The following is a 22,319-nucleotide window of genomic DNA, read 5'->3' on the forward strand; positions in this document are numbered from 1 at the left end:
TCGCCCTGACATGACCTCTGATGATTCGGAGAAGAGCTGCAAACCCCCCTCAACATTCCTCCGGAAAACTGCATAAAGTCATGAAAGAGAGATAAAGACAGATGCAGCCAGAGACAAAACAGAGTCTAAAAAACACCTGAGGGTGAGCATAGTGCAGCTGTGTTAGTTTATACATCCAGCTCCTGACGAATTAATGAGCCACAACACACACAGAAAGTCAAGCAGGTTTTGTACAGTATAACTGCAGTGTGTGTATATGTGTGTGTGTGTGTGTGTGTGTGTGTGTGTGTGTGTGTGTGTGTGTGTGTGTGTGTGTGATATTTTAACAGAGCCAAACAGAGGCAGATTGTAGCTCAGTGTATGGCTAATTACTTAAAGCTTACGCACCACTTTCTTAAGTATAAACAGTACTTACACATTCATACAATGCTCTTCCAGCACAAACATACAATAACATCTCTAAGTGTGCGCCAAGTGGGAAACTTTGGCTGGTTATAAACCAGCATGTGTAATCATGCATTGTTTCTTGCTGTTTTCATCGTGTGTTGATTACATTTCAGAGACACAAGGAGAGATTGTTCTCTTATGTAATATGTTTTCTCTTTAGAGTTGTACTCGCCCCACACTCTCCAATTTGTTTTCTTCCCTCTCTACTGGGCGAGCCACCTGAATGCTGTATATTTGATGGGAAGCGATGCATCTTTGTGTGTCTGGATGGACCAAAGAAAAGGCCGCTGTCTGAAAGCCAGGGCCTGGATTTGGAGGGGGACAAAAAAGCAGGCACAGATCCTAAGCGTGGGGCAGCTTTGAATGAACTCCATTGTTCCCTCATAAAACAGCTTTACAGTGTTCGATATATATACTGTATAAAGAGGTTGTAACTCTCTTTGTGACGTCCTAAGATGGAATGCACAAGAACTACGCTGTTTTTCTGTGGGTGACTTTGGCAAAGGCTGACAAAGCTTTTGATTAATGGGCATGATTTTAAAAAAAAGAAGCAATGCTTTCTCAGAACTTCAAGATACAAGAGAAGAAATACAAGTGAAGCTCATCAAGCAAACATGTCTGTCAAAACCCAAATATGACAACATCTTGCTCACAGGTTCACAGTCAATGGGAGATTCCTTTGTGTTTTTAAGCCTCCACGCCAGCCGTGGCCAGAGGCATTATATTTTTGAGTTGTTCGAGTCCATCCGTAGTTATGTCCATCTGTCCCATTCTTGTGAATACGCTATCTCATATTTGTGGTCAAAGGTCAACTGTGACTGTGACCTCACAAAACGCATTTGTGGCCATAACTCAAGAATTCCTACATTAATTATGTCAACATTTCACACAAATGTCTAATAGGATTAAATGATGAAGTGATGACATTTTATATCCAAAAGGTGATGTTCACTTTGACATCATAATGTTCTGCTAAAATGCTTTTCTGGCTATTACTCAATGCCATAACTCATGAACAGAAGTGGAGAGACATTTGGTTGGATACTAAATTGGTGACACTAATCTTGGGCGCCCACCTGTAAACTGTGGTAATGGTTTAGATCTTCTGGGAAAAAAACATGTATCTCCAAAATATCAACTTCTTTTCATGAGCCAAGAAAAACAGCCTCGTTTTCAGCTCTGTGACAAAGCATGTGTCGGCTAATCAAATGGGTTTTTCATGGATTATGTATCTTAAGAAGTAGGATATTTTCCTCAACCTATAAATAGGTGCATCATCTTTCATATTTTCTGAAAAATTCCAAATGGACAAATATGGAGATACATTACTTTTTTTGGACATCAACATATTTGATACCTACATGTGCTTTGGGGAATTGCCATTGCATACTGTCATGCTCGATGCTTTTTGAAGCACAATAATGCTCTTTACACCATTCTTAACATATTTGAGGTTCTCAAACTGGCAACACACAGACATTTCAAATACCTGCCTCTTTACACTGAAGTTTATGCCCATTCACTATTTGTGCTTAAGATGATTGACTCTTCCGTCCTTCTGTAAATTGTCCTTCTAAGTGGTTGTACTGTGGGTTTGTGGGAATCCTAACATGTACACTTTCTTGTCTTTGCAGGTAAATCCACATATTTGGATGACCACGGACCCCCTGCTCCAAGAGTAAGTGTTCCTCTCGATCTCTCTACGTCGTTTCCCTTTTCACTCCTCTTTTATCCCATTTTCTCCTTTTTGACCTTACATGTTTTTCCTACCCTCTCTGTCTCTGAAGTGCTACCCTGCATTTCCAAGCCAGTTCAGTCCAGTCAGGATAAGGGTTAGGTCTGTGTGAAAGATCTGCATGCAAACTCTCTCTAAATACCAACTAGACCTGGCTTCAGTGCTACAGTAATGATCTGAACACACTCTTTCTCTCTCTCACACACACACGCACGCACGCACGCACGCACGCACGCACGCACACACACACACACACACACACACAGTGCTGACACAGAGGCCTTGTATTCATCCAGCTGCACGTCTGCATGACCATCTCTCCTCTATGCTCCCTCTTTCTCTCCCTGCCAACTCCTTTCTTCCTCCGCCTGCCCTTTGTTCATTATCTCCTTGTTTAATCAGTCACCACCTCATTTTCACCTCATTCCTCACCTATTTGATCCCCTTCTCTTTTTTTCCCTATTGTGATCGAATAGTCGGTGGTGTTTTTTTCTGGTTTGGGCATAGCATTTAGCACGTAACTAACCTGAGACTTCATCTAGTTTGGTTACAGGTTTGTTTGGGGCTGATGTGAGCAGCTGGTGAGGTCACATCTCGGCTTTGTTTGTGAGTGTTTACTTGTCTGTTCTGGCCACTAAGCCAAACCAGGCAACCCCAGTGCTTGTTTCATACAGATAACAGTGTTATTTATGTGAAACAAACTGTGGCTGACTGGAACAATGTGGAGAAGTTGTTTCTTGATACCTGTTTTGTCAGGGGAAATCATTATGAAACACACTTTAATGATTCCACAGGCTCACAGTGCCAGTTTACTTTATGCATACTGTTGATGCCGAACTCTCAATATTATATGGGCTTGTAGAAATGTAATGAAAATAAAGTCTAATAAATCCCAAATAGTTTCCACCATTTCTCATTGAACAAAGAGCTGAGAGTGTAACAGCTTGACTGTGTCCTGAGGCAATTCTGAACGATTCTAAAAGTAGTATTTACATTATTATACAAACACAGAAGCTCTGGAATTCATTTTGACACGCAATTGTGTGATTATAATGGAGAGGGAAGTCTCTACGAAACAGAGGGAGCTGATCAAGACACATTTATACTTTGTGAGACATTTCTGTACTGTAGCTTTTAAACATTTCTTTCTAAATGTATAGTAATTAAAGCAGACATTATCAAAGATTTGTAGTCAGTATCACTCTTTTTGATACGCCCATCTGGATTAGGTCTGCACCTAACGATTATTGTCATTGTCGATTGTTCAGTCGATTATTGTTTCAATTAATCGATTAGTTGTTTAGTCTATGAAATGTCAAAAAAATGTCGATCAGTGTTTACCATAGCTCAAGATTATGTCCTCAAATGTCTTGTTTTGTCTCAGATATTTAGTTTACTGTCATAGAGTAGGAAAGAAACCAGAAAATATTCATATTTAAACAGGGTTTCCGCGGGATCTTAAAAAGTCTAAAATTTCTAAATCCAAATTTTAGGCCTTAAAAAGTCTTAAATTTGTATAAAGTACAAGTACTTTACTTTGTAAAGTATTGTGAAATCATTTTAAACAGTTCTTAATTTTTCTACGTCCATGCAACCCTACCTCTAATACTTTTTTTTTTAAAAAGTATTCCGTGGTGTAGTAGTTCTTTCTTTCGCTAGTCTAAATGTAATTTGCTGTATTACCTCTACAAATGAGACCAATATGCAACTTATATTGCAGCCAATCAGGTTTTGTGTTATTGGCTCTCTTTTGGATTGTACCACAGACATAAAATGGATTTTATTCTTCAGCTTTGGGGAAGTGCAAGTTCAGCGATACTTGGCTTGGAAAAACTGAATTTAGGGCTTATTTGATGTTGTGATAAAGGTTTTAAATTTTATTCATAATGGTCTTATAAAAGTCTTAAAAAATCTTAAACCCTGCAGATACCCTGTTAAAAAGCTAGAATCAGAGAATCTATATATATATAATTAATCTTTGCAGCTCTAATCTGGATCACCTTTCGTTATTACTGTCAGCTTAGAACAGTAAGCTTTACTAGCAGCAACTTGTGTTGCTTTGGACTTGCCCCAGGTTTTGCCTCTTTGGCTACATATAGTACTGGCTGCTCTATCCTGAGACTGGTGGAGCTTGTCTGGACTCTAAATGGCCTGAGGAGCTGCAGACACATTTCAGGACTGAAAACACTCTCGCTATCTGCTGTATAATTTAATCTTTATTTTTAATTACATAAATATCCCCCTAAAAAGAGCCTAGTATTGACCATCAACCATAGATAAGGCAGTAAAGGAGGTTTAGTAAAGATGCAAATGCAACATTATCAGCCAATGAAACTAAATGTGATTTGAAGTTGGGGTAGTGAATAATTGATATGGCAATTTACATACAGTCTAAAACAAATTGAATGAACTATTGTTATTGTGGAAGCTCCACCAAGTTCCCAAAGTTTGAAATCAATGAACTATTTTTCTCTCCCTCCTTTCACACTGCCTGAATGACTTATAATTTAGTAGCTTTACTAACTACATACAGCCTCCATTGACACAGGCAATGACGCATTCACTGCTAACTTTGATTGATTCCATATCAGACAGATGATGCTAATGCCATGTCAGTGGCAAGCGCTACATAAACCACATCTCTTATCTTTTTTTGTAATGTCCCACTGCAGCTGAGATTGATCTTCTATTTCAGCAGAGGTCGGTCGCATTGCAGCGTGTGCACACAGAAGGCTGAGGTTCTGGTAAATGTAGGAAAAGATTAGAAATCAAATCGTGTTGAAAGCTCAACGTAAATGAAAGTGTATGGAAAAACCACACAGCTTTCAGAATAGAATTATGATGAGTCTTTATGTGTATGGAAGCATAGCAAGAATGTCTCATCTACATTTTTACACGTGTATATTTACTTTTTGGAGCACATTTCCCATCATGTTTTTTCTTCATTACTTAATTCAATCAGGAGAGACTTCGTTGCAGATATGCAAATATTTATTGTAGATAAGCATAATATGAAATGTACATGACATGTACAGAGTCTTTGGGGATTAGACTCCATCATTAAAAATATTTAAAGGGGTAGAGAAACAGACATATTCACCCCCGATGGAGCCTAGACACTGGTGATGGCGGAGAGGAAACCCGGAGGCCGAACGAAGGACCTGTCTGCCGGAAAGGGACTCAGGTTGCAGTGGTTGACGACGCCCGGAGGTGGAAGGGGAGGAGGAGGGTTGCACGTTTGCCTGAGAAGACAGCTGATAGCAAGGAGAGAGACATTTAAAGCAGGATGTCATGCTGTGATTGGATCATGAATTTCGTGGCCAATTCTGATTGGTTTACTGAAGAGTGAACGCCTCTTAACAGCTGAATAGATTTAGGGAGAGATAGTGGTGATTTCAGTAATTAGAAGTCTTTCTGAAAGAATTTGCACTGAGCTTCATTTGCACTAAATCTTAAACAGAACAGTTTATAGCAAACATAGCATTATTCTATATCATGACTGAAACTGTTGTCCATTCAGCTTGGGATCAGCAGTTGACAGAAGAGAGCAAAGAACCAAGAGCAGGGCTAACTAAAAGCAGAGTGCAGGTTAGCGGTGATGTACTGTACTGGTGTGGGTTTTCAGGAACTGCAGCAGTAAGATGGATGAGTGTGTGTGCTGTGGTCCTGACATGTGGCGAACAAGGACATGTTCTCTAACTTGCTATTATATGATTGGAGGTGGCAGAATTCTCTTCATTCTCTCCAGAAATCTGTGGTCAGGCCATGAGGCAGAGACAGTAGTTCATAGATTTTTGTTGAACCAATGTCACGTTTGAAAATGTCTCAAAACAGAGTGATACTTTGGATGTTTCGGTGCAAGTGTGTGAGCAGGGTGGGAGAAAAGAAAGGATACTGAGAAAGTAAGAGGAGAGAGTGTGACAGAGAGAGGAAAAGGTGCAGGACTACTTATCTCTTCAATGTCTGCTTGATATTGGCTCGCCAGCATCAGAGCTGTAAATACCACAATAACAGTCTGACTCCCTGGAGTAGGAGTGCCAAGTTAAGACACGGTGGGAAACAGCCCTGTTACATAATACTTTTTTACACTGTGGATCGACTATTGACAGAATGCCTTACTGACAGACACTGTGAACATTTCTCACAGTGTGCATCAGAAACCTTAACTCCACAGAGTGGGAACAACAATAGCACAAACTGAAAAGTTGGCCTTTCAGTGATGTCAATGCCAACAGGAGATTTTAGACTTTTCATGTAATCTCTGATGTTATTCTTGGGTTATACAACACCAGGCTGTGAGAGCTCTGACACAGTCATTTGTCATCATATCAGCGGGAAATGGTGTCCTACAAAATACTGCATATATTTCACCCGGTTCATTATTGTGATAAGTTGAGAAGTCTGTGGTTACTTGGCAAACACTGAGGAATGTTGAACTGCTGTCCAAAAGAACCGTTTCCTATCTGCTCAAAATATTTTCCCAAAACTGAGTAATTGCAATCATTGACCATTATTTTGGAGTCTTTGTTTGTTTCATGGACACCAGCAATCTCTAATCTATAAAATTATTTGGATCTTTCTGTCTTTAAACCATATCTGATATATAAGATTGCTTTACAGTAAGGGATTACAACATTCCAGCAAGTGACACATGCTGAAGCAAGCCTGTCAACAAAACTTGCGTAAGCTTGGATAAGCACAGATATTACCTGTGAATTATTTTTCCAGTACCCCCTCTCTCATCCTGGGGCAAATATACCCACGTATTTTTTTTTCACACATCAAACCGGTTCTAATGACATCCGGAAAATGCTCTGATTCTGGGAAAAACAAGCAGTAAGTGGGATCGATACAGTGACAACCTGTCAGACCGATACTGTAATTTTCTCTTCCAACTAGTTCTCCACCTCTCCCTTTCTCCCTCCTTGACTCATTTTCTCTCCATCCTGTTGTTACTTTCGCTTCCTTTGTTCTTGGCTCTGGAAAACATTCAGGGAGGCTCTTACTGTTTTTACAAAGCCTGTGCTTGGGTGGGACTGCTGCTTTTGGAGGAGACTAGACAAAATCAGCAAGTATGTGTGGCCATGCTGACCTCTTACTGTCTGCAGCACCGGAGCTAAAGAGCACTGAGATTAACTAAAGATTCATAATAATTTTATTCATCAACAGTAGAAAAAGCAGCTGAGTCAGCCATTCATAACTAGCCAATTTGTTCGTAAACTAGCCACCCCATGAGCCAGTGAGCTAGTTAAGTCACTCAGTCAGACTTGCTTTAAAACACACAGTCTGTCAGATATCCAAAAACTTCCCCTGGGAAAAGCACAATTACAATTCCAGACTAGGAATGCCGACAAGAACTTATCACTACTGCTCCCCCCCCCCCATCTGATTTACAGGAAGCTTTATTTGAAGTGATGAGGGAGAAGAGTTTTCAAGGCAACATAAAACTGACCTGCCTTTGTTTTTTTGTGGTCGATCTCTATCACATTTAAAAGAAATCTTCCAGATGTCTTTTAATTGACCTCCCTGTCTCTTATTCCCTTAATTCCTTTAACTGGCCACCATTTTCTGTCACTCTTGTTCTCACTGGTAAATTTGCTTGGATAGCCTTCATTCTTAAGGGGCCACTTGTGTAAACCTTGTAGGCCCTTAGGGATAATTGCCAAATTAGTGCATTGTTGCTGCCCTTGTGATAAATGAGTTTCATGTTCAATACGCTTGTCAGCCTTCAACTTCCTCTTTCTTGTAAGCAAAGATTTACTGTCACAAGTTTGTTTTTCAAAGAGAAAAAAAACGTATTAAACACTCACATCCACTTTACTGTATTTCGGTCTCTGAATCATAGCTGTAGTTTAATTGGTGAGTCATGAGGTGTGTACAGTACATGCTGTAGCTTGTGTGTGTGTGTGTGTGTGTGTGTGTGTGTGTGTGTGTGTATATGCGTGCGTGTGTGTGTCATAACACTAAAGAGTTGCGTCAGTATTGCTTTGCAGAGAAGAATGCCTATGCTAATTTTTGTGTGTGTGTGTGTGTGTGTGTGTGTGTGTGTGTGTGTGTACGGTGCAGGGTCAATTGAGTCCAGTCCTAGGGAGAGTAGATGTGAGAAACAGAAGGTCAAAGGTCGCTGGAAAAGATGCAGGAGAATCCAGTGAGATCTTGATGAAATTTCTTAGTTTTTGTCGTTTTTTCTGCTCTTCGTATTACATTCACACATTGTAACTTTTCCGTAACCGCTTTCTATGGCCAGTTTTGTTTGACCTATGGTGCCCTAAAACATGTGCTATAAATACAACACACATCAGTACAATTCATATAGTAACATCTTAACATACTTGTGAAAACCTTCTCCTTAACACCAGTGAGAGTAAAATACAATAAGAAGTTCCGTTTAATCTATGTATCTTTTTTTTTTTTCTTTATGTTTTTCTGTTTATTTGCAGGTGCTACCGTTCCCCAGCCAGGTGGTTTATAACCGTGTGGGGAAGTGCGGCAGCCGGACGGTGGTCATCTTGCTGAGGTTACTGGCTGAGAAACACCAGTTCAACCTGGTCTCCTCTGACATCCATAATAAAACACGTCTCACAAAACATGAACAGGTAAGGGATAGGAGATGAGAGGCTGAATGATTAATCATTTTCAAATCGATATTGCGATTTGAAAGAATGCGATTAGCTAATCGTGAAGACTACAATTTAATCGAATGTGAAAATTGTGCAAATGCTTGACATAACATTTAGTTTAACACTTTTTATTCCTCTTTTTGTTATTATATTTAATGTTTTTTCATAAGATAAATGCTGGAATAATGTTACATATCAAAGATTCTTTGCAGAAATGTCTTATTTTCAGTGGATTTTTCATTTATTTTTTATTACTTTATTTAACATGATCGTAGAAGGTACAATATGTAGATGCTGCTATTGAACTGAGATATATCAAAAATTTCAGTTTACAGGAAAGTACAGATTTTTTTTTATTGGAATTGTTTTTTACTATAATAACTTTAGCTTTTGTGATAAATGTTCTGTGTTTGACTGTGAAAAACACTTAATCTATGTTATCATCCTTGCATAATGCTCCATGACATGTTTTATCTGTTACACAGTGAATATTGAACTCTAGCTAAACTTAAAAAAAAAAGAAATTGCAAATCGAATCGTAATTGCAATATCTGGCAGAAAAATTTGATTTTTGCCCCATATCGTTCTGCCATAGTGCGTGCGTGCGTGGGAGTATTGCAGGGATGATTCACATCCTCATATGACGTTATTGACACTTTTGAGCAGATGCTAAATATGTCTAACTATTACTGACCGAGTTGAACATTTTGTTAATATTTAAACAGCTACTTGTTTATCCATTCATCAAACCCTGAAGTGCTGGCTGCTCACACAGTGGCAGAACACCATCAGACTCATTGATTCTCTGGACATAAAACATCTCTGTGAATAGTCCCAAGGAATGCTCCTCAGAGCGAGTGTGTGCATTCCAGTGTCTGTGCAAGGGGGGTCTGTTTAAGAGTGTACGTCTGTGCTTGTGTTTGTGTGTGATTCTGTAAAGTATGTCTCCGTCTTTGTGTGTTTATTTGCATGTGTACTTCTGTATGTGTTGATTTATGCAAATCCAGACGCGCGTCTCCTAAGTTTAGAGATGCTTGTGTCCTCAGTTGTGGTTCTGGCTTGAGACTGCAGTTTTTGGACTGTTTTCTTTCTGGCTCTCCCAGTAGTCCGCTAATGGGTTTGCCCAGGGTTGATGCCTTGTGTGTGGGTTGCCAAAAAGTGAAGGTGCCTTATTTGTGTGGAACTTTGCAGAGCTTCAGCAGATTTGTGGCGTATAGTGACCCATCTGTCCCTTTCAGTACATAGCGAACAGGCTCCGTGGGAGAGAGAGGTTTAAGACATTTCCTGGGGGGTCCTTCCTTAAAAACCTCCAGAAACACAACGACAGCATCTTTATTGTAAAGATTTTTTACAAGTAAAGATTGTGTCTGAGTTCATGTGGGATTGTGTTTCCTTCCTCTTACCAAAAACATTCACCAGCAGACAGATGCTCTACAGCCATGAACCTTGTGTATCTGCATCACACAGCCACAGATATGCAAACACCAGAAAGTGACTGGCCCCTGCATTACAAATGAAGATTGTAAACAGTTATTCCCTAGTAGCATCTCACCAGCTACACTTGAAGCAACAGTTTGCCTTTGGTCACTTACAGAGCATTGGATTGGGTGCTAAAAGAAGAAGTTAGAAATGGCTGCTAAAACTCTAAATTCAAGTCAAGTAGTATTTTTTTCTAATGTAAGCAATTGTGCCCTTTTTGTTTTTAAATTGAGGATATTTATTTAGAAATAAGGCACTCACTTCTTGTGCATTGTATAAAGACTCTTTGAGCAAATACACATGCTTTATATAGGCAGTTCCTGTAATATGTGGACTGATCCTCTTGGAGTGCTTTTCTATAATGTCTGGCCTACATATTTGTCTCTAACGCAGGTTATTTAGTCATTTTTTATTTGATACATAGAGACAAATTTAATTGAGTTGAATGCAGATCAGCAGTCGTAGCTTTCTGTGTTTTTTTACTCTTCCTCCGTTCCCCTGATGAGCTCTGTGTGTTCGCCACGGGGGCTCAGGAAGGAGGGGGGCAGGGGTCGGGGGGCTGCAGGTATGCCTGGAATCTCCGACTGTCCTCCACTTTCTCTCTGTCTCCCTGCAGCTCTCCCTGGTAAATGAGAGGGGGTCTGGCCAGACAGACCAGAGGGGTGGGTCAGAAAACACACACACACACACACACACACACACACACACACACACACACACACACACACACACACACACGCACACCAAATGTGCCAAATGTGTTCAGGGTCTGCACATCAACCTGGGCGTAGGGGAGGGGACATCAGGGGTTAGGGCTGGGCTAATTGGTCTGGACTAATGGCCAAGGGGGGCAGTTTGCAGAAAATAAACTATTTTTTTTTATGCAGAATTGAAATGGATTAGAAGAGACAGAGAGCATGCAATAGGGACCCAGAGTGGTGAATTCATTTCTAGAGCTAATGAAAGTTTTAAATTTTACATTTTATAGCAGGAGAGATCCACAGAAAGTGGAAGCAGAGTGAGTGGAAATGTAGTGAGTTTATAGAGAAGAGGGAGGAGTGTTAAACCCAAATCTGACTGGGGCCTCAGATTAACTTCTCTGTGTACATAAACAAGTATACATATTACTGGTGCTGTAAAAATAGTGTTGCTGTGACGTATCAGGTACCTATAGATAGTTTATGAGAGCAGAATATTCAAACAGGACATTCAGTTCTTCAGATGATCAATGCACTCTGCTGGAAATAGCTTTAAGTAAAGAGTGATACAGTCTTTTAAGACAGGACACAAACAGAATAAAGTATATGAATTAGACAGCTAATATAGAGAAAGATTAACATCATTAAGATAAAAACCATGTATGGTGCTTATGTATAGTATTATTTTGTTTTGAGAAAATAACACTTTTAGGGATTATTATTTTTATTATTATAGAAGATGGTGTGGGAAGAGTTGCATTCATATTTGATTTATTTTGTATTTGCTTCTCACATCAAGGCTCATTCAAATTGAAAAGAAGAAAAATAAAGATTTTCTCCAACTGTGTTTCAAATCTATTGTTAGTGTAAAGAACAGCTACCTCTCCAAACTCAGACAAATTAATTCAATCAATTCTTCTTTTTCTCATTACCATTATCATTATCATTTGCCCAACCAGACTTGCTCCTCTCTTTCTGCTTGTAGATTCTGTTTCCAAGGAATGATTCATTGAAAGTGTTTTAGCCATAGACAGTATGAAAGAGGTTTTGGCTCATCCATTTGCTCTCTGAAATCTCTCCTGGAAGCCTTGTCAGAAAATCACCTAGATTTAGCAGAATTGCACTTAGTCTGCCCAGGTGGTGTCCTTTTCTGCTGCCACAGCTTGATCTGACAGATCAATGAAGGTTTTGTGAGCACCATGCTTCCTCACAGAGAGTATGACTGTATGATTGTGCTATTGATCTTTCAACAAACACTGCTAGAGTCTGCTCTCTCACTGGCCCAAAAAGAAGAGAAATACTGAACTCCTAACCTTGCTCTCCTGTGGCATGAAATGTCAAAAGCATGGAGTGTGGACTCCACATAAACTGTGTCAAGCTGTAACACACAATTGAAAGTATTATTGTATTGTTATCTGTTCCCTTTCTATTTCCAGATGTATCCAGCTTTCCATGTCTTTTGCATCAAGCCAGATGTCCACAGTCCCTGAACTAGCACACACACACTTCTGCCTTCAGTGTGTGCATGTTAGCATACTGACATTAGCATTTAGATTCTAACATCTAATTAGCATTTGCTGTTTAGTTCAGCTTCACAGAAGTATCCTGAAGAATCAATTTGAGTAGCCTACCTGTGAAGAGAATCCTTGAGCCTATTTTTATTCAGGACCTTCAAAACAGCATCTGGATGATTGGGGGTATTTGAGAGCTAAGATGAGATGTTTCTACCACAGCTGCTGTTGAAGCCTTTTCATCTTCTGTTTCAGAGAGGTTTCAGTTGCATGGCCTTCAGTCAAAGAGCTAATGTAAGGGATTTGCACTGTATATGGAACTACGATATCTCTAAGTTTGTTTTGGCTACTGTGAGCATGCCACGCCATGCAGACCTGGAATGCCTTTGGGATGTCATAGCAGCAGAGGAAGAAGAAGGTTGGGATAATTGCTTTAAAAATGTTGTCTTTCTCCTATGCATGACATGACCAGGGGAGGCTTGGGGGGGGGGGGGTAGTGATGAATATTAATATTAAAACAATCTGAAACTTTGCAGTCAAGGCAGAGGTTGTAACTGTGGCGAGGTCAGTCTGTAGTGGAAGATTCTGCAAATCAAATCAAGGTGGACCCACAGCCAGATAAACACACAACCAAAGTATTAGCATTTTATCCATGATCAGTTCAAACATGCACCCACTTGGGATGGTAACTCTTTGTTCTGTCTGTCAGGAGCTTGCATATGCTTTTGGTTATCGTCTATTAATGTGATAATTGCTTGATTTCTACCATAACGTTATGCACTGGCATTTAGGATTTGATCTCGTATAACTCGTGTCAGATGATTGCCATTGATAATGGCATATACTGGGTTTTACACTTAATAATTCTGTGCGACACGTCAAATTAATTGTGTTTTTTGTGTGTTTTTTCAGGTGGATCTCATGAAGAACATCAGTAATATCCCTCAGCCATTCCTCTACACACGGCATGTTCACTTCCTCAACTTTACCAGGTACAGTAGTGCACCAATGTACAATGATGCTTAGCAACATAATTTCGAAACCAGCAACTCCTAATGTTTGTTACAAATCTGTACAGGTCTTAACTTACGTTTTTATTTGTCTTTGTAAGGTTCAGGATAGAGCAGCCAGTCTATATCAACATAATCCGGGACCCCATCAACCGGTTCCTCTCCAACTACTTCTTTCGCCGCTTTGGTGACTGGAGGGGTGAGCAGAACCACCTTATCCGCACTCCAGGGATGAAAGATGATGAAAGATACCTGGTGAGACTTTTTTTTTTTAACTCTTAAGAGAACGGAGATCCCACCAGCGTCCACGGGACATGGTTGTTTACATGATCTTGTTTAAATTGATCTAAAACAAAAAAACATAACAGCTAGAGCGTGTATTCTTTTTACAGCAGAAAGCTTCTGTTTTTCGAGTCGTTACGTTGTACGCTCGTGATGACACTATCACGTTACGTGATGTCCAGTGCAAAACCGCGTGACACTGTTCTGTTACAGATGAAAATCAGAACGCCTTTCTTCATTTAGAAGTCTTTTTGATCAATATGTTTTGTGTTTATAACCTGAAGCTCAGTTGACATGAAGTAAAATGTCGCAAACTCATTTCTTTTTCTGGTATGAGCTTTATGTACACTAATTATGGAGCATAAGCCAGTAGACATTGTACAGAGAGACAGTAATGATACTGACTGTTGCACTTTGTTATATAAACACATTGTATAATCTTCCACAAAAGATTGTAACAAGAATATATTACTGACATAGATTTTTTATCACCGGTTACTTTACTACCAGTTACTGCATTCTCATTAAATAACCATATCCTGTGTCAGCCAGATGACTAGTTTGTTGAATTTGAGATCTCTGTTTGTCATTATTTTGACAAACATTAACTTTATAAATGTTAAAATATAAGCAACAGAACATTTTTTATACATAAATATTTCAAAACCACACTCAGCTCTCTTTGAAGATGTCTTACACGTGGAGTACAGTTAGCAGTGAAGTGATGGGTCTAATGTGAGGTTGGAAGTCTCCTTAAATAAGACAAACAACTACATTTGGGATTAAGGGAGCAGGTAGAAAAAACAGAAAATAATTTGGCTATAAAGGCAGGTCAAAACAATGATTATATATATATATATATATATATATATATATATATATATATATATATATATATATATATATATATATCAATCAATACTTTCATGGCAAATCAATATCCAGGCACAAACACAGGTACATTCCTTGCAGGCCTCCATACTGTCAGAGAGAAAACAGGAGGAGTGAATGTCATTCTGGCTTGAGTCTGACTGTGTGTAATTAAGTATTGCACTGCTTTCCCTGGAGTTTTGGACCATGTGAGTTGAGTTATTAAAGTATGCAGACCACGGGGCCCCATGCTACAGTTAAAGGGGAGGGGGAGGCTGTGTTGCTGTAGACTGGCTGTGTGTGTGTGTGTGTGTGTGTGTGTGTGTGTGTGTGTGTGTGTGTGTGTGTGTGTGTGTGTGTGTGTGAGATTGTGTGTGTTCAAGATTTTCCAAAGGGATGACATTTTGTTAGTGCTCACTTCTTAGTTTAAGTAGTTACAGTACAGTATTGCTTACATATTAAACTTCACGCATTCTCTGTAAAAAAAGAGAAGAATCAACTGCATGAATATCATGTTACTGTATCGCCATAGGAGTGTCTCTCAAATGATCCTGTTTTGCTGTGCTTTCTTTTCTTACTGCTTTACATTTCTGCTGGTATTGTTAATTTGCTCGATAGCCACAACAACCTGGCTTACCTAATCAGCAAGAACAGCTTGCAGTTATGTGCTAAATCATATCTATAAACAGTGGCTGCAAGCATATGCCACACTAGCATTTGAATAATGCTGTAATGGGGGGGGGGGTTCCACCTGACAAATCGGCAACCCAAAATAATGAGACTGTAGCAATGATTCTCAGCAACAATGTCACCTTCAGTGAGTTATTTGATTCACTGTCGATATCCAAAATAATTCAAGTTTCTGTGTGTTTTGTAGAGAGGTCCAGATTTGAGGCCAGGAGATAAATGTCCTTACTAGTATAGCATTTTATGTGTGTATCAGCGTGAGTGCAGCCCTGCGCTGAGTTTATATGAGAGGTGTCAATGAAAGAGCACTGTCAGTTTGCTAGCCGGGGCCAAGGGAACCTGATGCACGTGTTACTGAGACATTCCTGTGGTTGGCTTGGATTTTCCGTCAGTCCCCCACACCCCTTTTTACACACACACATACACTATACAAAGGCATGCACTGGACACTTGAATGCAAAGTGTACATTGAGCACATGCATGGATTGTCACTTAGAATTTATGGGCTTTTATTTTGAATGAATCCAGCTCAGATTGATCAGGTCAGATTATTTTTCAGTAACGGTACAGAGTTAAGTGTGTATTTATAATCGTGTATAAAAATGATAAATACAATAGGTGCAATTGAGAGTGATTAATTAGGTTCCGCCCTACCACAATGTGTGTGTATGCCTCTATTCATACATATGTGGGAATGCATGCAAACACATGCAAAATGTCTACAGTATGAGGTAATTCAGTGTCTTCACTGAAGCCAAAGAACACAGGTTAGTTCTCACAGTTCAAAAATACAGGTTTGATCAGGTGCAATTCCCACAGCGAGTGAAAATCGTCAGCTCTCAGGTAACCCGATGTTTACGATGACACATGCACACTGTGAAACAATGTGCAAGTTTAATGGTCACATTTATCTGGTGTTGTCTAAGCAAGCATATGATTTTTTTAAGACACAGAAAAGTATCTTTGTGTAGATTTCTGTGATTGGCCATGTAGTTTCTGTGTTGTCTGCTAAAGAGTTGAAACAAATGAAATCAGTTATTGCAAGTTTAAATGTGATTTGACCCAGGTGCACCAATCCCATGCTCCCTGATGAATGCTGAGGTAAACTGTCCCATGGGAAAGGTTTACATCATCAATTACTCCTGATTCATGCATACATTCCATTCAGTGAAACGGGAGGCTGTCGTAGAGATTAGGGCCTATTTTGCTACAGTTTCTGTGCCTTCTCAATTGGCTTAATCCACGGTGAGAATAGGAACAATGAGCTTGAGTGTGCACACAGGAGTTCTCTTCGAAATACTAATGGGTCCTCTAAAGAGAGTGCGTATTGTCTGACGGCTGTGTGTATGCGTATTTGATTGTGCGTAGTTGTATATGAATGAGTTGTGGCTGGATTCCCAGAGGTCCCCTAAATGCTGAGGCATAAGGGTCCTGTATCAAGTGTCGGAGCAAAGCGGAGGAGGGACTTCCTGGCAATGAGCCATGTGTGTCGGGGAATGGCATCACACGTGTCACTTCCTGTCTGGCTTTCTCTGTTTCTTTTTGTCTGGCTTTTCTCGCTTTTTCTATTCAGAATTTGGCTTATAATAATTTTCTTGAGAGCTTTTGTGCTGTGCTGCTTTTAGACTGATTGTAGATTCCCATTATCTGTTTATTAGCATGGCAAGTGTATTACATGTAACAGTGTTGCATTTTAATTCAAGTTAGTTCATTTATAGTCTTGCATTGCCAGACCTTCCTCCACAGCACTGCGGAGGAGGATCTGGCTAGTCCACATAGCATTCCGGGATGGGAGAAAAACGTGCTCTGGTTGATTGGCATGTCTTTAAACCAATCACAATTGTCTTGGGCGGTGCCAAGCCCCGGACGGCGCCCTAGTGCCGCTGCAAAATAACCTCAGGAAGGAACTTGTCTTGGTGGAACGTGTACGTTCGAAGGTTGTTTTAGTCGTGCTAGTTTAGCGTTAGTTTAGCTAGCTGTCTCAATTTACCCTGCAGAGATCTGAGGAGCATTTAACCATAGTCCTCATACATCGACCAGAGTTTAAAACAACAACAACAAACACAAGGAAAGCGAAAGGTAACGGGCATCTGGCCGTAAAGAGTGACCACTGGCAGAATTTCCGGTGGCAACAGACCAATCCCGGAAGTTAATAGACAGTTGATGTATCAACTGTAACTAGAGTTTCTTTTGAAATCTTCACATTTTCATGTTTTCATTCATCGTTTCTCACACAGGAAGCTTTATTAAGAAAATGTAACACTTACCACTGACAGGAAACTGTAGACTAAATAGCAAGGAGATCTACTCATAATTGATAACAGTGGGTACTGATACTGTCATTCTTTGAATAAAATTATGAATCAAAGAAAAGCAGGGCAAACTTATCACAAATCCGGACACAACTCGTGCAAATAGTGCAACGCTGAACTGTTTTCTAAAGGTTCCTCTGGGGTTTTGTTGTGGTTTCTTTAAAAAGCTTTCCAGTGGTTTGGTCCACTGATCACCAATAAGTCTTGTTTCCAGTGCATAGTGCAGCTCAGTCATAAAGTTCAAACAAACCCTGAAGCAGCACGGTGAATCAGACACAATTCCACCACAGTATTCAGCTGCGAGGAGAAAATAACTGTGCATAATTTATATCAGCTCAGCTTATGTAAATAGGCTTTCAAGCTCTTCCTGCCAAGGCTACCTTATGAGAAGCTTAATAGAAATTAAGATGTCTAGTTATCAGATTTATGATTGATAAGTTTAATTAGTCTATCCCTTTTTGCTGTGAACTATCTCATAGAACAAACATGGCGGGAAAATAATCTTCATGCTATCTCAAACATGCAGCCAAAAATACAACACAAATTACTTACAACTTATACCTTTGTGTAACTGTCTAAAAAGCACACAATCCATCTCCTATATGCTTATACACACACGTTTTTTCCCTTTATCCATGTTTACACCCTTGTCAGTGAGGTTTTTCGACAGCTCAGTCACCTGTTTCCCAGTGTTCATCCTCAGTCCACTCACATCTCACATCTCACCCTCAATAGTAGACTGCGTCCTTTGGGAAGGTTTGGTCCTCTGGTCCTGTCGACCCAACTTAATCTCTGTGATTGAGCATGTTGGCCTCAGTATTGGCTCTGACAAATTGCTCTGTTTTAAATCAGGCGTTATGAACTTATCAAAGTATAAATCTTAAAGGACAAGCTTTGACGCAATCATTACACGTTCAATTTATGTCCACTTGCAGATCCAATTCTCTTTTATACATCAGGACTGTCAACACCTTTTGTCTTATGCATGCTACTGTATGTATTTGTTTGAGCACATGTGGTGCATGCATGTGTGTGTGAGTGTGAGTCATGCCTCGTGGAGTGTTTTGTTGCTCGGGACTTGTTGCCATCCATCCAAGGCTTACGTCACCTGACACGGATTTCACTGCTAGTTCCACAGCGCTGTGGCTGGCCAGCTACACTCCTGCATGCGTGTTTTTAATCTGTCCTCTGTTTTTTGCCTTTTATTATTTAATAGCTCCCACATTTAGACAAGGGTTGTTTTATAGTTCACATCTCTGATCTAATCACTTTATTTGCACTGCAAGCCATCGTTTCTATCTGATTTCAGCAGCTAGATCCTGGTAATGATCTTTATATTGCATATGTCTTTTTTTAGGTGAGCACTAATCCATACATAACTGTATGTGCTCTTATTTGACACCTCAGCCTCTGAGGTGAAGAGGCAAAGCTTATCTTTGTGCTCAGGATGTTGTTTTGCATAGCACTTCTTAGATGATGACTATCAGGGAGTTCACAGCAGTTCAGGTTAGGGGCTCCCTCTAGCGGAAGAAACAAATCATTACAATTGCGTTTGAGATAATTGACTGACATGCATGCATAAAACTATAAAGGAATGAGTACAGTAAAATTAAAAGGATTGTAATGTGTGTGTACTTTCAGGATATCAATGTGTGCATTCTAGAGAACTACCCAGAGTGCTCCAACCCCAGAGTTTTCTACATCATTCCCTACTTCTGTGGACAGCATCCTCAATGCAGGTATCTAAGGACTCTCAAGTTGCATGAAAAATCATTTTAAAATTTTAGACATTAATAACATGTCATGTAAACCTGCTCGGTTCCTGTCTTTGTTTGTCTGTCTCCTACTCTTCACTTTTCTTCTCTCTCCACTAGGGAGCCAGGAGTATGGGCTCTGGAGAGGGCCAAACAGAATGTGCAGGAGAACTACCTCCTTGTAGGTATACTGGAGGAGCTGGAGGATGTTCTGCTCCTGTTGGAGAGGCTCTTACCTCATTACTTTACTGGAGTACTCAACATCTACAAGAGCCCTGGTGGGTGCACATTCCAATTTTTCCTATGTTGAAGTATCACATTTACAGTATAGCTGTTGTTCCCTTCAAAACTTGAAGTTTCAGTTCTTAAAGATGCTGTTTGTTGTAGTCTGATTCTTTAATTATATTCCTACATACAACTGATTTCTTCTTAGTGTTTGTTTCTTTTCTTCCATATTCTTTCTGCAGACTACAAGAAGATGGGGAACATGACAGGCACAGTCCGTAAACATACACCCACTCTGGAGGCCCTGCAGGTGCTGTACCACCGCATGCGCTACGAGTATGAGTTCTACAACTTCATCCGAGACCAGTTCCACCTCATGAAGAAAAAAATTGGCCTCAAGTCTGTCTCCCAACCCCCCGCCCACTCACCCGCTTTCCTACGAGAGCTGGCCCTCCGAACCCCAGAGCCTCTGGATGAAGACGAGGAGCTGGACACAGACCTGGAGGATGCCAACAGCTGGCTGGTTCATTCCTAAAGACTGTTTCATGAACAGTGGATGTAGCCCAAAAAAGCTGGTTGGCTAGAATTGGCTGGAGATAGCAGGAAGCAGCCTGAGGGCAAAGGGGAGCGTTCCCCGTCCTTCAGCATTCCTAAGAAAAGTGAGGTGTGTTTAGGGGTGTGTGGATCGTGACGCTCGTGTTTTTACGGGCTCTATTTTCCATATGCAGTAGACTCCTATCATGACAGACTCAGCACTGAGGACTATAGGGTTGAGTAATTGGAAGGACAAAATGCTCTATTTAAAAAATTGACCAAGGACAGTGGGAAATAATGTTATGCTCAATTTGCTTGACTCAAGTTTTGTTTTAATTTGAGCTTGTTTTTGGGTTAATTTATGTAAAAAACAAAGCATCATTGCTGTTATCTCCAGGAGAGATTAGCGCAAGATGATATTCAAAATGTTGGTCGCTGGGGGTGTTTACTGTAGGCAAAAACTTCAGAAACATAGTCCAAGAAAGAGCTTCATACTCTATGAAAGGGTTAATGTCCTAAAAGCTGGAATGGGAAATGGTATACACGAATAAAAAAGTACCAAAACCCCTTTTTTGTATTAGTTGTCTAGGACTGTTGTAAGTGCCACACCTTGCTAAGAGTTCCAAACCTCTGCACACAGCTGGTGGAGTTGTGACATAAGCAAGTCAGTTGTTATAGTATTGGTCTATAACATTTTGTTTAATTTGTAAGATATTATTAGGTATAAATGAGGGTAGACAGTAAGCACTCAATTATGAATTCAAAGAATTCCAACTGTGTGTGCATGAATGATTGAGTTTGACCAAACCAGCATTGTATTTTAGCATAAATTAATTATTTGGGACAGGTCATCTGTTGAGTCAAATACTTAAAAGAATTTATCGAGCTTAGTTTGTTTAATCCAAAGTTTAAAAGATTGAGCTTGCCAAATACCAGTGTTTCTACTGCGATGCATTACAAAACTGAGTTTTCTAAGTGACTTTTCCTGAAATTCTGCAGCAAAATGAGGGATTTGGTCACAAAACTGGATACTAATTTCCTTTCATTTCAAATAGAAACATGTTACGGTTTGTTTTCCCTCTCAAAATATCACCATGAAAGTGGTACCAATCCAATTTCTAATTCTCCAGCAGCTATTCAAAGTACATGTTTTTCATCACTCATGTACAAATAATCCAGTTAAAAGTAACCATAAGATAATATGTGACTGTCATCTACGTAGTTTACTCTACTATACTAATCTCCACTGTCTGTACCTTTACATTGTCCTGGTTTGTGTTCAAGTGTTTCCTTTTTTGCCAGTTTAATTTATTATTTTGTATTCATTTGCATTCCAGATAAGATTCTCAGGAAGGAAAAAAGATGTTTAATAACTTGATCATTTGTATCTTTGGTTTCTGGCGGCTATGAAACTATTCTTGGTATTTTAAGGTTGTTTAGAATGGGTTTATATCAACAGCTGAAAACTTGTTAACAACAACTAATGCGGTCCATCATTTCACAGTCTTCAAAATAAATGTCCTAAACTATTGCAGCTATTGTCTCTGCTTTGCTTGTTTTTTGTGTGATAAACATGTAAGAAGAAGTTTGTGATAGCCACACCATCAGGAATGCTGCATCCTAACTCATTCTCAACCTGCCTAAAATCTCCCAAGCTGCTACACACATCAGATTGATAGGCAGCTACTAACAGAGCAGCCTCCAGACTATTGTCCATGCCATCCCTTTGCTCTTACCCCATGTGTGGCTCTCTCTTTCCTGCAGCAGCCTGTCTATTACGCCACACAACGACGACTTATGTTTCTTCTGGCTCCCCAGTTGTGAAGTTAATTACCTTCCTTGCGGTAGTCAGGAAAACAGAACCTATCCTCTGAAAATAAAAGTGTTATTTTGATGAAACTCGTCATATTCCACTTTCATCTGTTTCCCTTCTTTATTTGCACAAAGTCCTGTCGTTTCATCATACATAATTTAAGACTCTTAATGCAGTTTATTTTTATTAAATACTATACTATGACTTTTATGACTTGTTATGGCTTACTACACTATGACATTTTTATATTTTTATAATATACTAAACTATGACTTTTATGACATTTTTCAGGACATTTTATGTATTTTTTATGACACGTTTCTATGAATTTTATGGCTTTTA

General features: G+C 39.7%; 1 protein-coding gene across 1 annotated transcript in view; it reads left to right on the plus strand.

Moving 5' to 3' along the window:
- usta (uronyl 2-sulfotransferase a) overlaps positions 1-21,698 on the plus strand; it is a 50,171-nt gene extending 28,473 nt beyond the window's left edge. The window contains exons 2-8 of the mRNA XM_078274767.1: positions 2,082-2,125; positions 8,623-8,778; positions 13,403-13,482; positions 13,602-13,755; positions 19,293-19,390; positions 19,526-19,683; positions 19,873-21,698. Of these exons, the coding sequence (XP_078130893.1) occupies positions 2,082-2,125; positions 8,623-8,778; positions 13,403-13,482; positions 13,602-13,755; positions 19,293-19,390; positions 19,526-19,683; positions 19,873-20,165 (983 nt within the window). The 3' untranslated portion in view covers positions 20,166-21,698. The remainder of the gene's footprint in view (positions 1-2,081; positions 2,126-8,622; positions 8,779-13,402; positions 13,483-13,601; positions 13,756-19,292; positions 19,391-19,525; positions 19,684-19,872) is intronic.
- Positions 21,699-22,319: the final 621 nt, after the last annotated feature.

Source organism: Sander vitreus, chromosome 18 (genome assembly GCF_031162955.1).
Source record: "Sander vitreus isolate 19-12246 chromosome 18, sanVit1, whole genome shotgun sequence".
NCBI lineage: Eukaryota > Metazoa > Chordata > Actinopteri > Perciformes > Percidae > Sander > Sander vitreus.